The 15,820-nt window shown below is 39.5% G+C and overlaps 1 protein-coding gene across 2 annotated transcripts in view; it reads left to right on the top strand.

Annotated features, from left to right (window-relative positions):
• The window catches only part of GFM1 (G elongation factor mitochondrial 1), a 178,203-nt gene that overhangs the window by 70,463 nt on the left and 91,920 nt on the right, over positions 1–15,820 (top strand). Inside the window, exons 8-9 of one of the 2 annotated variants that reach the window (XM_069213272.1) lie at positions 3,783–3,867; positions 9,059–9,196. In XM_069213272.1, the coding sequence (XP_069069373.1) occupies positions 3,783–3,867; positions 9,059–9,196 (223 nt within the window). Of the gene's footprint in view, positions 1–3,779; positions 3,868–9,058; positions 9,197–15,820 lie in introns of both variants that reach the window. The other variant, XM_069213271.1, reaches the window with a different exon arrangement.

Raw genomic sequence — 15,820 nt, 5'->3', positions numbered from 1 at the left:
AATGTAATCTGCTGGGAATTGGGGGATATACCATCCTGTCATGGAGCTTTGTGTGCCCAACACTTCTTCCCATTATTGCTTCAGGCCAGGGTAATCCCATAACATTAACAATATGCTGCATCTGGATGTAAACACTTGGAGCAAGTGGCTTTGGTCCCTGGGTAAATTTTGTTAATTCTCTTAGCTGTTTCGTTAGCCCTGTATGTGTATATAATACATTTGGATTGTGCAGAACCATGCATTCCTCTAGATTTTATGATCATTATGCTGTCCTCTCCCCCACTCCTATGTGATCTCCCTTTGAATGTCGGTTTCCCCTTCTGTTCTAAACTCATCTGGTTGGGAAAGCAGCCCCTATACCCGGTGTAACAGCTTTGGTCGGCTACATGGTGGTGTAGATCAATTAAAGAACCTTATGCTCCTGTGTTTTTTCTGCTCTCTTTTATGCACCACTTTCTGTATTGCTCCGTACAGGAGAAAGTGCCTACCTGGTATTTCACACACTCCCTTCATGACACCAAATCCCTTCAGTACCCCCAAAAATGTACATTGGTCATTATCTCCAACACCCCCGCCCCCCAGGCTAATCCAATGCTCCAGGCTTTTTACTGATCTTTTTCTAAGTGGGATGTTAGTGGGACACCCCCAGCCCCCCTTATAGTGTCTTGATACTAAGCATCCTACTTTATGGGCTGCAAGGCCTACATAGAGGTGACATTAACATTTGAAAGGAAGCTCTTCTCCTGTCAAAAAAGGTTATTTTGACAGGTCGTGCTTGAGGGTTTACTCTGCATTGTAGTGGATGGCCCAATAGATTGCTGTAGTGCACTAGTGGAAGCTAACTTCCATGCCCTCGGTGCACTTTCTACAGCATGTACTAGGGACCTGTAGGCACATTTAATGTGTCAATTAAGAACTTGTTAGTTCAGCAATGTTTAAATGGGGAGCACAGGCACTCCACTCCAGGTTAGCAGGGGTATAGCGCACAGAGTTTTAAAGCCAGCAAAAGAGTAGGGTCCAACAAAAAAGGTGGGGTAACCACACACAAAAGGTGGATTTCTGCAGGATGCCTCATGCTTTTTAAAGTTGCAAAATAGTTCAGGATTTTTTTTCAAATTGCAAATACTTTGTCTATAAATATTTTGAAACAAACAATTGCTAATCTTCCTTTCAAGCATCTACATGTACTTGCATATCGCAAAGCCTTCCTGTAGTGTTATAAATAGCGTAAATTGTTACATTTATCCAATGTGTACACGTTTTTATATTAGAACCACTGTCAGTAATGCAAGCTGGATTTGCATTGCCATAGAGCGCTCACCGTCTAATAAATGCTTTCCATTATTGAATCAAATATACTAATAATATGAATAACTTGTATATACGGAGATGTCTTGTTCTTAGTGGCAGACAGCCCTCTTTTCCACAAACATACTATGGTACTTTAAACTGGCAACCAGGCAGCTTGTGCCACAAGGGGTTGATCCAGGCCGTCATGTCTAATTGACAAAATACATAGGAAAACATGTCCTTGGCGTCCGCTGAAGCACTGCCCTGATCCTATTGAACTCTCCATGTACATGAAGCTGATGAAATCTGATTTTTAAAAAAAGGGGGCCCCTTTTGTGGTTAGTTTTATGTAAAAAGAAAAAAAAAGTAAGTTGTTAACTTAAATTGACGTTGCCAATCTGTTCCACATAGTAGTTGAGGTATAATTGAAATAAAGATGAGCCCTTGGGATCCTCATCTTAAAAGTTGGGTTTAGATGAGAAGGTTCCAAGTTACTGACATGTGACCTGTCTTAAAGAAACTTCAAGAAACTATATTACGCTCTGTAGTTACACCTCCTATCTAATAGTCAGATAGTCTTTGGATCAAAGACAGCAAAGAAAACCATGACTTCATGTGTTTACTTATGCTTTTTGTTCTCAGAACAGTCTTACCATAAAAGCTAAGAATGGAAAAGACACTAACTTAACCAAGTTGGTGTCTAAGGCATGCAATCAGAATAGTAAGTGTATTCCCATTTAACTCTGTGGAATTAAAATGCATCCATTTCAGTAGAGCTGCCAGAGCTTTATATGTTGGATTGTGTTTTTTGGATGCATTTGGTTGCCATGAAAGCTTAGGCAGCTAGAAGACTTTAGCAGGTACATTAAATGCCGAATGTAGATATTAAAAACAGCTCAACAGTGGTGACCCCTTTAATGCCTTGTACAAAATAAGCATAGATGGAGAAAAGAAGCCTAATCCCACCATCATGGTATAAAGTGAGGGCTACACTTTTTGCACCCAATCCAGAATATCAGTAAACCATCATCAGATGCTAACATGTCTGCTTTATTGAGCACTGGGTGAAGCTCAGATTTCTCTTGCCTTGTTTTAGTTTGCCCAAGGTAAGGACAACACCTTTCATATGTCCCCAATACTCTTTCATGAACAACTAGCATGAAAGAAATGGGTATATCCAATAAAGGCTGCTGAACAGAAAGAAAAAATCAGTGGCAGAAAAACTCTCCTAAAGTTGTTGTCCAGTGAACAAGTATAACAGCCAAAGCAGGCCTGAAAACAGAGGACTTAATATCCAGGACCAGCTGACGAAGAACTTGCTGAAAAACTTTACCTGCATTGCGATGCAGTGCACCATTTGTTTGAGCTCTTTATGCACAATAAAACAGGAAGAAAAAGTTAGCGGGCCTGAAAATAATTATGCAGCCATTTTGGATGGTTTGTCACCCAAAACATGCTGCCGTGACCAGAGCTGCTGTTCTAGCTTGCCCCTAAGGTGTTTTTCCTTTTCAGGAATGCCTGCGATTCTCCTGCATGCATGATAGCATCATAGCACAACATCACCATTGGGTCCAATGCACCAAGAAAATGTCACATGCTACTAGAAGTATAATACATGATGGTTTCCTAACCACAGCTGACACTGGCCAAAGGTAAGCTGCTGGTGGGATGCAACAGGCCTAGCTAACAGGCCAGCATCGATTCAACCTTTAAGTTTCAGCCTGAAATTATCTGCATCAAAAGTTAAAAAAACGTGTTTTAAAAACATTCCCACAGCAGAATTAAATTGCAGATAAGATGTGCATTCTTATGGCACTTTGGAACATGCATGCAAGAGTTTCTAATGCAGTTCTCAAAGCCAGTTTGAACTGGCCTTTTTATTTTTTTATTTTTTGTATATAGAGTATTTGGGTTTAACTATACACATCATGACTTGCATCGAGAAAAATGTTATACAATGTGTACATCAAAGCACTGGTTGCACCAAAGGATAGTATACCCCTGTGCCTCTAAACTAAGCAGTGGCCTTTGTGGCTAGCGTAAATAGCCAAAGGTCAGGATTGAAAGTGATTTGTTGAGATCCCAAAAGTAAAATACGATCACAGATGAGATACAAATTTAATAATCTTCCCGACAGGACGCACGCTACCAAACACCAGCCAAGCATATATACAAGTTCCGATATGCCAGATTTTTTACAAGACCACTGAACATACAAGGCCACACCAGTAGCTACTCTGTGCGATGCCAACAACTATAAATTATCAGAAGTTTGCAAATTGAAATGCACAATAAGAGGCACAATCCAAATTACATAGAGGAGTAGAATTTTTTTATAGTAAAGAATTACTTCAACCAGTATGCTCCTTTATATAATTTGGACTGGGTGTGAGGTGGTTGCTGATTTAAAAAGGGTGAACTTCATCAGTGCTTGAATTGTTAGATAAAATAGTTGTGAAACCATTGTTAACAGGTCTCTTTGTTTCTAGTAGGGATTCCGAAGATGCAACCAGGATTATATTAAGCCCAACAAGGGACAGCTCCCAGCCATTTGTAGGCCTGGCTTTCAAACTTGAGGTGGGTTCTGTATTATGATAGTGCTTCTCTCCTTTAATATGTGGTTTGGCTAGTACTGTAGGCTTAAATTTTAAGCTATGTATATTGAATATTATTTAACATAAAATATGACACTGTATATCTCATCTTTAAGTGACTTGTTGCAATGCATTGGGATAGATCTGAGACTCAACTTGCATTTTTCTTAAAGCACTCTTTTCTTGGCTCTGTTTTCACCAATTAAGTAGTCTTTATGGTGGAAGAAAAGAAACAAAATGGAGCCTTTTTGAGGCATGTAAATTGGTGAGGGCTGCTGTTGACTGTGGTGTATTATGTATATGGTTATAAATTATATAAAGATTTTCTCAAATTTGCTTTTAACATTATTTAGTGATGTTTACAGTCTATTAATGTTTGCACTGTACGTTTTTGCAAAATATAAAAGTGTGTATTTTAAGGTCATCATTTGGGAAAATGACTAAAGTTTAACCACTGTGCAGTTAATAGAGTCTGGCAATTAACATATATCTATATGTTACAAGTTTGAGTGTAGGAGAGGTTTATATACCGATACATTATGGAAAGTAAGAAGGACATTTCACTTATGGAGATCTGATTGAATTTCACCTTAGGGTATTGTGACCTATTGTGGCTAATTTATGACGTTTTTGGGTACAAAGCTTAATAGAGGCAAAAAAAAGTAGACATTCACTACATGGTGTTTATCCTTTAAAATCTCACAGCTCTTTCAAGAGTTTGTTTTCATACCTACTTTTAGCTTTTTTTCATTTCATAGTTCTATATAGCTTAGCTTTGCTACTTTGAGTTATAATATGTAAGGTGATAAACAAGCCTATAGATATGTAACCTTTTCTTCTCCATTATGAGATCTGAATTAGTGTACATCATCGTACAATGATGTTCTTCATTAGATTACTCTTTTAAAATACATACAAAAATGTTTGTTTAAAACATATACTCTAATTAGGAACCACATCATCCATTAAGTACACTTTCTACATTTCATTCTATCTTCATCAGCAAAGCTGGCCACAGCATATATAGCCTGCACAATTTATTCTATTTATACAATTTAAAATCTTTCCATGTGTTGACAGTTTGCATCTTAAACAGAATTGGCTTGAGCTGATAAATTTGTTTGTACCTAGAGGGAGCATAGCAGAAGTAAGTTCATCAGTTGTTACTACAGGTACACAAAACACATCCAGCTCCGTTCCCCAAGGGGCAACACATATCTAAAGATGCCCACCAACACTGCATGTTGAGCAAGATAAACTAGTCAGTCCTTCTATTGAAGCATTTGTATACTATAAAAAGGTAAAGAGAAAACTGTTTCATGGTGTTCCAGTGGTCAGATTAAACATGCTGCTTGATACTTGTTTGCTTCAACTAGTCCATTTTCACCTATTATTAATACCTTCGACAAGTCTTTCACTAGCCGCCCTTCATTTTTCCTTCCATTTAATTGTCTCAAGTCATGGTGTGCATAAAAGTTGCCAACTATATTCTGGTGTCTCCTCTTGAGATCCCCAGAACTACTTCTGCTTCATTACCAAATATTTTTCAATCCTGATGCCTGGTTATTTTATGATCTAAATTACCCTGATTATTTTTTAACTCTTATTTTTGTCTTCTAAAATCACTTCCAGCTCTTTACTTAGCTTTAATACTATATTGAACTGATGTGAGTTAATATAGATATTAAAAATACTGCTCTTAAGCGAATCTTTATGTTTTATGATATTATGTAGTTCTACAACTAATACAGATTCACTTTTTGTCTTAATCCCCACGAAGGATAGAGCTGATTGTTTGATCTAACCAGATTCAACAAGCCAACTTTAGCCTGAGCTGGGATGTGGGAGACCGTAATAATCTTAGCTCACATCCATCTGTGTTTTTAACCTTACCCAAGGTTTCCATAATTTAATATTGCTTTCAGTGATGGGATACTTTAAGGTAATTTTACTTTCCTGATCCCTGAAAAAACAAAAAAACACTGCTCTGCTGTAACTCTCGCATCGAAGCACACCCAGATGCATTAGGCATCTTGGGTGGGAGCCATATGTTGGACATTGCCACTAACTAGTGTTAGTGGGTGAGGATTTTTTTTTTAAACCTAGTAGAAATCCCTTCTCACCTGAGTGAGGGGTTTAACAGGATTTTGGAAGTGGTATCTCTCTCATTCTTTGCCTATAGTATTTATGCAGCACTTCAAACAGTGATAAAGTGAAAATGAAACGCAAGAAAAATCTCACAGCAATTAAGAAAATTGAGCAAAATTTAATAAATCACTACAACTGAACACATGTAGCTTTAAAGATTTCAGGTAAGTAAAGTGCTTAAAAGTGCTAAGCTCCACACTCATCGCAGGCCAGATAGAGGGCCCATGTTAGTCCAGCTGAAAGAGTTACCTTTCCAAGTTCAGCACAGTGTTCCATTCATGGTGGAGGGGGCCAGGGGAAGAAGGGAGAACATTGCAGATGGTAGTGATGTAGCGCCAAGAGCAGGCTGTGCATTGCAGGCGGTTGTTGCTATAACTCGTAATCTGGTTGAGCGTAGCAGACTGTTTTTGCTGGAGCTTCGCGGTGGCAGTTACTGCATTCTTTATGTAGTGCAAGGGGCAGATTTCACGTTGCCAAGTGTCGCTCGTGGTCTCTGTGGTGCGAAGAGTCGAGTTCAGCAGAGCTTCACGTTGGCAGGTAGTGCAGACGGCAAGATCTTGGTGCTAACAAGCCTGTTCATGATTGCAAAGAGCCCAAAACCTCAAGATTTCTCCTTCTTTTAGGGAAAAAAGCACATTTGATGCCATACCTAGGGTCCAGGCCCTGAGGGCCACCTCTTGGAGGGGTCAGTAACTCACTCCAGTATGGCCCAGCGGGGCTTGGGAAGATCCAGTTGCAGGTCAGCTGGGCAGTTGCAGGGAGCCTCTGGAGCTTGTAATGTCCCTATAGCTCAGAACAGGAGGTTAGTCAGCTGTCTCAAAGGTGGCTGCAAGAACAACGCAGTAGTGACAAGCACTCTGTGTGAAGGCATGGCACAACTTATTCAACTGAAAGTAGGACTGTCTTTAGCTCTGCACCCATGCTGCCATTTGGTGTCCCATCCAGGGATACCTAATCTCTCTATTGTAAGACTCTCTGGGAGACCAAAACAAAGTCCAGCTGCCAATTACAAACACTCATGTGACCCAGGAACAACAGGCTGTAGGCACCAGTTGGTTAGGACAAGTTAATTCCAACCTTATAAAAGTGTTTTTTTCAGAATTGTGATTTAAAATCCAACTTTACCATTAAAGAGGGCATTAAATTGCAATTCTTTATACACCATACTCGACATTCCTACTTGCTCCCGATTGAAAATTGCATTTTATTAAATGTATAAAGTTAACCCAATGTTATTCTACGGATGAGGTAGGCCTTGCAGTAATGAGAAACTAATTTTAGAGTATATTGCTACCCGAACATGTAAAATTTAAAAGTACATGTCCAACTTTTTAAATACACTGCACCCTGATCTATGGGATGTTTAACCTACACCAGGTGTGACTTAGATGTATTAAAAAGGATGGTTTATCCATGGCAAAAGTTTTTTTTTGCCAGGTTAAAATGGCAGTTAAAACTGCACACACAGTGGGTGTACACAAAGTGTTACAGGCCCACAAGTAACATTTAATGTACAGGCCCTGGTTACATGTGGTAGCACTTTACCAGGGAGTTACAAGTCACTTAATCGTGCCAATTGGGTGTAAGCCAATATACCATATTTTAGGGTAAGAGCACAAGGCGCTTAAGCAGTGGTAAAGTGCACAGAGCCTTAAAAGCCAACAAACGGATTCAGAAAACAGGAAGGTGAAGGCTAAAAGGTTGAGGATGACCCTGCAAAAAAAGGGCCAAAACAGCACTCTTCCAAAGGCATTACAACAGTTTGTAGGACAGAAGACTTCTAGGCATTGGCTAAATGTACCAAAATCTTTGTGCGCAATTGGACTTGGTGAACTTCTCAGGTAGTCTGTGCCAGCAACTTGGGAAGGCCTCAGCAAGCTAGAAGCCAATTAGCACCAAGTTCACTCCTTCAAGTACAACCTTCAGTTGAGTCACTCACCTAATGCCTAAACCAGTGGTTCCCAACCTGTGGTCCTGGGACCCCTGGGGGTCCGCAAAGCCTTCTCAGTGGGTCCGCTACTGCTTAAAAAATTAAAAATTATTAACAAATATTGACAAATTAGGTCCCAATCATCCAGTAATGACTCAGTGGGGGTCCCCGGATCCTAATGATGATTCAGTGGGGGCCCCTGGGTTCCATTAATGATAAAGTAGGGGTCCACAGAAGTCAAAAGGTTGGGAACCACTGGCCTAAACCAATAACAAGAACCAATAGGAGCCTAACAATACCAAAGTTCACTGCAAGAAGCAATGGTGGCCTAGTTTCTTAAGAGCCCTTTCTGAGTCTGCTTAAAGTTTTTTTAAACTGACCTGAATTCTCTAAAGAGTTCAGTTTTAGTTGGTTTGCTTTCAGGGTCTACTGGGCTAAATTCACCTTAGCTCTATCCTAAAGTAATCTGGAACCCTTGACATCTAGGGTTCTCTCTTTAGATTACGTTGGCTCCACTGAGTTGCCCACGATAGACAGCTATAATAATTTCTGAGGCAACTCTGCCACCACTCATATCCCTACCCAAGTACGTTATATAATTATTAGACGCATAAGCAGAGAGATTGCCAACTTAATTTGTCACCTACCAAAATAGCGAAGCTTCTGCCTCTCAGTCACTCTCTGTGCTTCAGGATACATAAAAAAGCAAAGTGGCAAGGAGAGAGGGGTTCTTCCAGCTCCCAAGACACTATGCTGAACAGATTGCAATTTCTGTTCTATTCCTCCTTTTTTTTTCTGGGCATCGTAGCCTTTTTTATTTGGAAGTGAGCCAAAGTGTCCATGCACCTGGGTTGGGAGGTAGATTTTAGATGAAAATGCATTGATGCTACATCTTAAAGAGTCTGTTATCATCACATTTTCTGTAGTTTGATGTTTGTAAATGTAGTAAGTACCATACGTTGTTGGATTTAAACTTCTAAAAGTCAGCACAGATGAAAACCGTGTTTGAAGTAAACTTGCGTACTGTCCTCACCCTGTTGCACAACTGCTACCGTTTTCTCATTTTGTACATGCATTCGTCTGTTGATATTTTCAGGCTGGGCGTTTTGGACAGCTGACATATGTTCGAGTTTATCAGGGTATGTTGAAGAAAAGCGAGTACATTCACAATACGCGGACAGGCAAAAAGGTGCGAGTGCAGCGCCTTGTTCGTTTACACTCTGACATGATGGAGGTGAGTTGTCAAGAACTGAGCCTTATGAAACGTTGCTAAATATGTTTCACGCAATTGTTTTTGACCAGTGTTTGTATAGTCTTATACATGTAGACATAAAACAAATGGCCATTAAAAGCTACAGTACTGCTAAAATTTTACATTTTCTTGCAAAGTCATAAGATTTAGTGAGTGACGATACTTCCTATGTGCTGTGTTGCAGTGTGCTTCATAATGTTCTATTAGTAAAGAGGTGCCAGTTGTAGTGAATGTTAAATTGTCGTAGCATAATGCATTAGATCATTTTGCTTCGTGTTATAACATGTCCTTTTAAATTTTTTTTAAACAGCTTATAAAAAAAAAAAATAAAAAAAAAAAGGTTAGGTTAGCCATACCAATGCAGTCTCAAAGTACCGTAAATTACAGGTACATAACAGAGTATTAGTGACACTGAAATATGAACCCATGATTGGTACTCACTGATAAATTTGCTAACCTGATGACATGGAGTAACTACAACTCTGAGCACTCGAACCCTTTCTGTCCAATTTTTAATGATCATTTACTATCCATTATCTATGGTTTCGAAGAAGGAGTCCCTACCTCATCCTCTTTTCCGGTCACTTTTTCTGTGATAAGTAGGAAATCTGCTGTAGAACCGGGGTTCTTTTCAGCTCCCTCTGTTTTTTTTTGTAGGCAGTGTGGTTGTTACTATGCAAGCCCAGGTATGTATCAGGGACCTGTCTTCTTTCAAGCACGTTACTTTGAGAAATGCATCTGTTGATTTGTGGTTGACTTTTGCGTTTCGCAAATATATTTCCCAGGTAGTGCTCCTAGCATAGCATATTTAGAAAAGGATTTTCCAAAAGCGTGGATTGTGCGGACTAGATTTCTTACGTGAACCTTACAATCTGATTTGTAGATTGTCGTGCAGATTTATAGTAGTGACGTTGTTGATGTTTCCATAATGTTTGGAAAATGTACACACACAGCACACACTCCATTCTTGATATCCAAACCAGTAAAACAGTAATGCACACAGACATGACTTTTTTTTTCTTTTGCAAAATAATAATGTTGTTCCTTACAATCTATGCTTTAACATCAGTTTTATATTTGATGTATTTTTTGAAACATTTTCCCAAATATTGTGTCCTTTTAATTCCATATTTACACAAGAAGTGCAGATTCCAACTCCACAAACGAGTGAAGTCGACTGCCTGCATTTTTTTACTTTTGTAATTCATGGTTTATAGATTCCCGTACTTTTTTTTTTGTTCTTGCCCTAACCTACATTTGCATTTTATTGGTGTTCTGTCCCACCTCGATAGACATGTAAATCTAGACAACCTGTCACCTACACTTATGACATTGGTACATTTACAACTGTAACCAGTTCTCCTCATACCACCATTGCCGATCCCACTGTTATTATAACTGCAATGCCTAGTGATGGTATTATCGCACTACAAATAGTAGTAGTGTTACTCTTGCTTGAACTACCTCTAGTGGTGTGTCTAATGTTGCTACTTACACAGTGGGAATCACTACTGGTAGTCTTACAAACCTAAATGAAAAAACACTCCCCAACTCAAACCAACACTCCAATCTAACTTCAACAAATATCTTCCTTTTTTCAACCATTTAACAGTCATCCAACAACCAACAATTGCAACTTAAGCTAATCAAACTCGAGATTTGTCACTCCGAGAAATTCGATGCTCTACATGCTGGACCCTCGCCACGTTAACCAAAGCACAGTCTACATACTAGTTATCAACAAAAACTAAAAGATGTGAAAATGTTTAAAGCTGTAATGCATCCAACGACCACTAATTGCAACTTAAGATAATTGACACTCATTCAGATTTCTAATATGCAGCGTACTTTGCTGGCAGCATCACCACAGAGAGGTTTATGCACTATACCAAAGACATGCTCGCTTTCACCTACTCTCACTATCTGAAATTCTCAACCCCCATAAGCTGTAGCTTGCAGCACATCTACTGCACAGACAGGTGGAGGTTTGCTGTTACCCCTATGTTTTCTGAGCTCACATTAGCGATTCAAACTCTCCTTTGTAGAGGTAATTACTTTCCACTTATCCACAACCATGTTATAAGTGATCAATTCTTTGGAATGCTTGCCTTTGGCTCGGTTTGTGCTATACAAACATCACAAACATACATAGATACATTTATTTGAGCCTACAGAGAAACATCACGTCCAAAAATGTATATCAACCTTCTCGATCTTCTAACCACCTTCTGCATCATCCAGCTGTTTCTGCTTTATTGTACAAAATGGGAGAGTGATTAAGATGATCTAGATGAATTTATGAGCAATCTTGCTGTACCCTCTTCTGATATCATTGAGCCAAATTCTAGACTGGGAACTGATAGTCGAGGATGTAACAAGCAATCACACTGCTGTAAAGTGTCAAAGGTGTGGAGCTTAATGGCTTTCTGCGATAACGTTTTTATCATATAGTTTTAGCCCTTGACTCTTGGGTATGAATTACAGGTATGCACTATAGTGCTTGTGAAGGATGTCTGGCACAGAATAAATATCTTACATGGAGCATACTTTTTTACCTGTAGATCATTTAGGACTGTGTCTCCTGAACATAGTGTAATTGAACCTCCTGTATAAAGTAATGAAATATGCATGGATCAGTCTCACCTTATGCCTAATAGATCCAGTATATAATCAAAACAGGCTTTTTGGACAAGAGTGTACCTCAAAAGGTTATGTAGTGTGGACCTCTTGTCGTAAGTGTGGATTTCCCAAAAATAGAAGTCATACTGATAATATAACTGCAGCCGACATACACTCATATTATATAGCAGCACAATTAGTCGTAGTGAATGACTGGTGGTGTAGCCCACACAATAATCCCACATATATGACTGACAGATAGACGATAGAGGACACTCCTTAAATTGACTGGTTGTTCTATCATTTTCATGAGTGACATCATGTTTGGGGGCATGGGTGGGGTGCTTGATAGGGCTATGGTTTATTTTACACATTCTTTATTGTTGAATTTTGTTACTGGTATGAAACGTAATAAAATTTGTAAAAATAAAAAAATAATGAAAGTCAAACCGTCACACACCAACCTCGATGCATGCTTCATCATTGGGTTTACCTCATCCGTCTTTGTAAGTAGATTCTAAGGGGTTTTTAAATACGAAGTTAACACATGGATGTTACAGACATTTATGAATCCCACATCCCTTTGGTTGATCTGTTTCAGCTAGGTTAGTCCCATGCAAGTGGTCCTTGGCTTTATTCCGGACCTGAATCCTGAAATGGGATTTCAGTTGCACAGATCTTATATTCAGGAGCACTCAGGATGAGTGCAAACTCATGCACACAGTTTTAGCACAAACATTCATTCACCATTCAATAATACTCTTGTCAGAGGCCTTCCTTTTTGGAGATTCTGCTGGAACATATATTACACATTATAAGAAACCCACACAACATATATGTATGGCAGGTGTAATAAGTCTTTGAGTACTCTACATAAATGTTACTGTACCAAATGGTATTGTGTTCCATGATCAAATATGAACAAACTGTAAATCATCACTACAAAAAAAGGATAATAATTTAAAAACTCCCAATTAAGTGTTCATCATTTGAGGCTGCATCACACTCGTACCTTTTTGAAAGTATTGCACTGAATAGAATAATTTCTTGGCCCCATTTTGATAGGTACATTGGGTGCCCTCTGTAGTCGCACACTAAAATTGAACTGGATAGCTGATTGATTGACAAAGGAGAGGAAAGCATTGCTCCTGGGCCTTAGCCAGAGTAAAATGAAGGGTTGAGATTTAAGTCGGCAAAAGAGAATCCAGTTCCATCTCCAAATGTTATTTTCATGAAACTTTGGATCCGCTTTTAGGAAGCGGGGCAGCCCATCCGTCCCTCTACAGGTGAGGCAAACCCAAAGATAAAACATGTCACCTAGGTTGGTGGGTAATGGTTTACATTCTATTTTTATGAAATCTGCACTTCAGACAAAAGAATACCAACTAATGTGTACATAAAGTTTGGAGGTACAATCATGTTTGGATTGCTTATTTTGATTACATAGTGCATAACTGGTAGGGCGCAATCCGTGGATTGCTTACTCCTCTTGTTCCCCACTTGATAAGTGGTAGAATCATTAGACCGAATCTAAGATAACTAAATGGCTTTTAAAAGTATGCTTCCAAACCCTTAGAATCAAAGATAGGGTAAATGGAGTTGTATTACCCTGTTTCCCCGTGATAGGGTGCCTAAGAAGGGATGCCCCTTGTATTGAAACACCTTGCATGTTGAATGCGACGCAGCGCGTTAAGTAGGGGCCTGCTGTATGCCTATCGATGGCAGGGTAGGATCCTTCTCTGCCCACAACATTTTGGCATACTTGGCAGATCTAATATTTTCTGCAGATAGGCTGGTGGAGGTGATGTCGTTATTAGGCAGATAATGTACATCTCCGAAGTGGAGCAGACATAGCTTCAGTTTGTAAAACACTGGCCAATCACCTATGCAGTGTACTTCATAGACTGAAAAGGAGATGGGGATCTAATGTTGGAGAAATACAGGAGACCTATTGGGCTGAAGCAAAAACATACTGCAGGAGTGTTGCTATCCATTTAAGATTTTAGGCTGGCTCAATCCAAAAATTATATGAGGGTTCAATTGTAAAGATTTAGGCTAATTAGAGAGGATACTTATTTGAAAGGATGTTGCCAGATATGGTCATTCCTACCTTGCCATCTGTCAACAGTTGATAAGAAATAACCATAAAAAAACGTGGAACTTTCTCCTTAGAACCACAACTCTGGGATCTATTGTGTCCCATTATCTTCAATCTACAGGAAAACTCTTGATTCCATACTTACTGACAAAAACATTAAGATTCATCAATACGCCAGTGAAAACTTACTGTAACTTCAGTTGTCATCGATAAGTGAGACAGAGTGACTCAAAACCTACCTCGGATTGAGTCAGAATTGATTGGCAACTACCTTAAGCTCAATTTATCAGAATTCATCCTGTTTCTCCAACAGCTCCTTAACACTACAGGTCATTGAGCCATTTATGTAACGTGAACCTAGGCTGCATCATCTCTTAACTGACAGACCAGGCAAAATCACTGGTATTCAGCCTTGACCAATCCCTCACCTTCATAGAAAACCTACCCAGGGAAACCCAAGACTGCTTCATACCAGCTTCCCCCCATGCAAAGTGATTTCCTTCCTTCCAGATATCAATTTCAGAACACGGTTCAAGCTTTGGCACTCCCACACATGAATGAAGGCACCGTTCTACTTACTGGCCTTCCTGACTCCACTGTGGTAGCCCTCAGAGACATTCTACTCGTTATGGCATGTGGCCCATCAAGGACTTGAAGACATTTGACCACATAAATTCAATGCTGAAAGATCTACTTTGGCTTTTCTTTGGTGCCCCTCCAACCCCATGTTATCTTCAAGACCGGCTGCATCACTTGCAAGGCCGTCACGCATACAGCACCCTACAGGAGCCAAGACATTACCCAACATCAGTCAAAAATGTATCCAGAAAGAAAACATCAGAAGGGATGTCTTCTCATCTTCTTGAAATAATATTCTCCCTCAGAATAGGAGTCTTATTCCTGCTCTCGAAACGATGTACTTTATTGTGCAGCTCACCATAGCTTCCTAGGCAGGTTAGTGCTACAGATACACCTGAAGCTCCTTTCCAGCTTCAAAGCAACCTGCAGTGAAGAGTTTCTCCCCACGTCCAAACTAATTACCACAGAAGACCTGGCCTCAGCAAGACCAGTGGCTAATTCAAGCAACAGTCTTCTCTAACTCTCTCAAAACAGTTTGAATTAACCTGCTACTAACTATCTTCCCCATCATCCATTTGCCTTCCTTGTGTCAGAAAAAGTAGAAAAAAGCCCCATTCATCCAGTTGTAAAAACATTTGTTTGCAAACCACTACGTGTCTGATTGTCAGCTGAGCGCCACACCTTGTTGCAGCTCAACCTTCCACCACCCAAGCTGTATATGACAGCACCCTCTGTGCAGGGGAAGATAGTCTAGTTCTTTCCGTCTGCACTTTCTTTTCATTGTTACTGGCAAGTATGTTAAAGTGGACAATAACACTTTGTCTTTCATTTATCATTTTGCTTTTTGTCTGTATTATTTCAATAAACACATAATCAGGCTTTAATAACATACTTAATTAGTGCTTGCTGAGTCTCAGAAGTATTCCTTTGCAGGTGTGGCATCTGACTTCTGCCAATTATGTCATGTATTTTTAATTCCAGGGGTGATGGCAGGTTTGTCCGATCACACCTGCAAATATTCTTATGCTAAGATCTCCAAAATTATCTACCTCCTATCATGGAGATGGCATGGGACTATATCTAACAAGTGGAACAAGCCGTACGCTATATTACTTGCTTATAAACATGCAACTGTCATACTCTTGGTTTTGTGGTTTACCACTAATGGAAAGTTAGAAACAATAGTAATTTATAGTGTTTTTGGTACTTGATCTTCATGGAAAGGGTGGCAGAAATCAAAAATCATTAACCTGCAAACCTGCCGATAAGAATCCATGAGTATGATTTAAGTTGCTTTTGCGGCCTGCCTA

The sequence above is a fragment of the Pleurodeles waltl genome, chromosome 11 (assembly GCF_031143425.1).
Source record: "Pleurodeles waltl isolate 20211129_DDA chromosome 11, aPleWal1.hap1.20221129, whole genome shotgun sequence".
NCBI classification, from domain to species: Eukaryota; Metazoa; Chordata; class Amphibia; order Caudata; family Salamandridae; genus Pleurodeles; species Pleurodeles waltl.
Note: the sequence above shows the minus strand (reverse complement) of the source record. Positions and strands in the feature narration are given on the sequence as shown.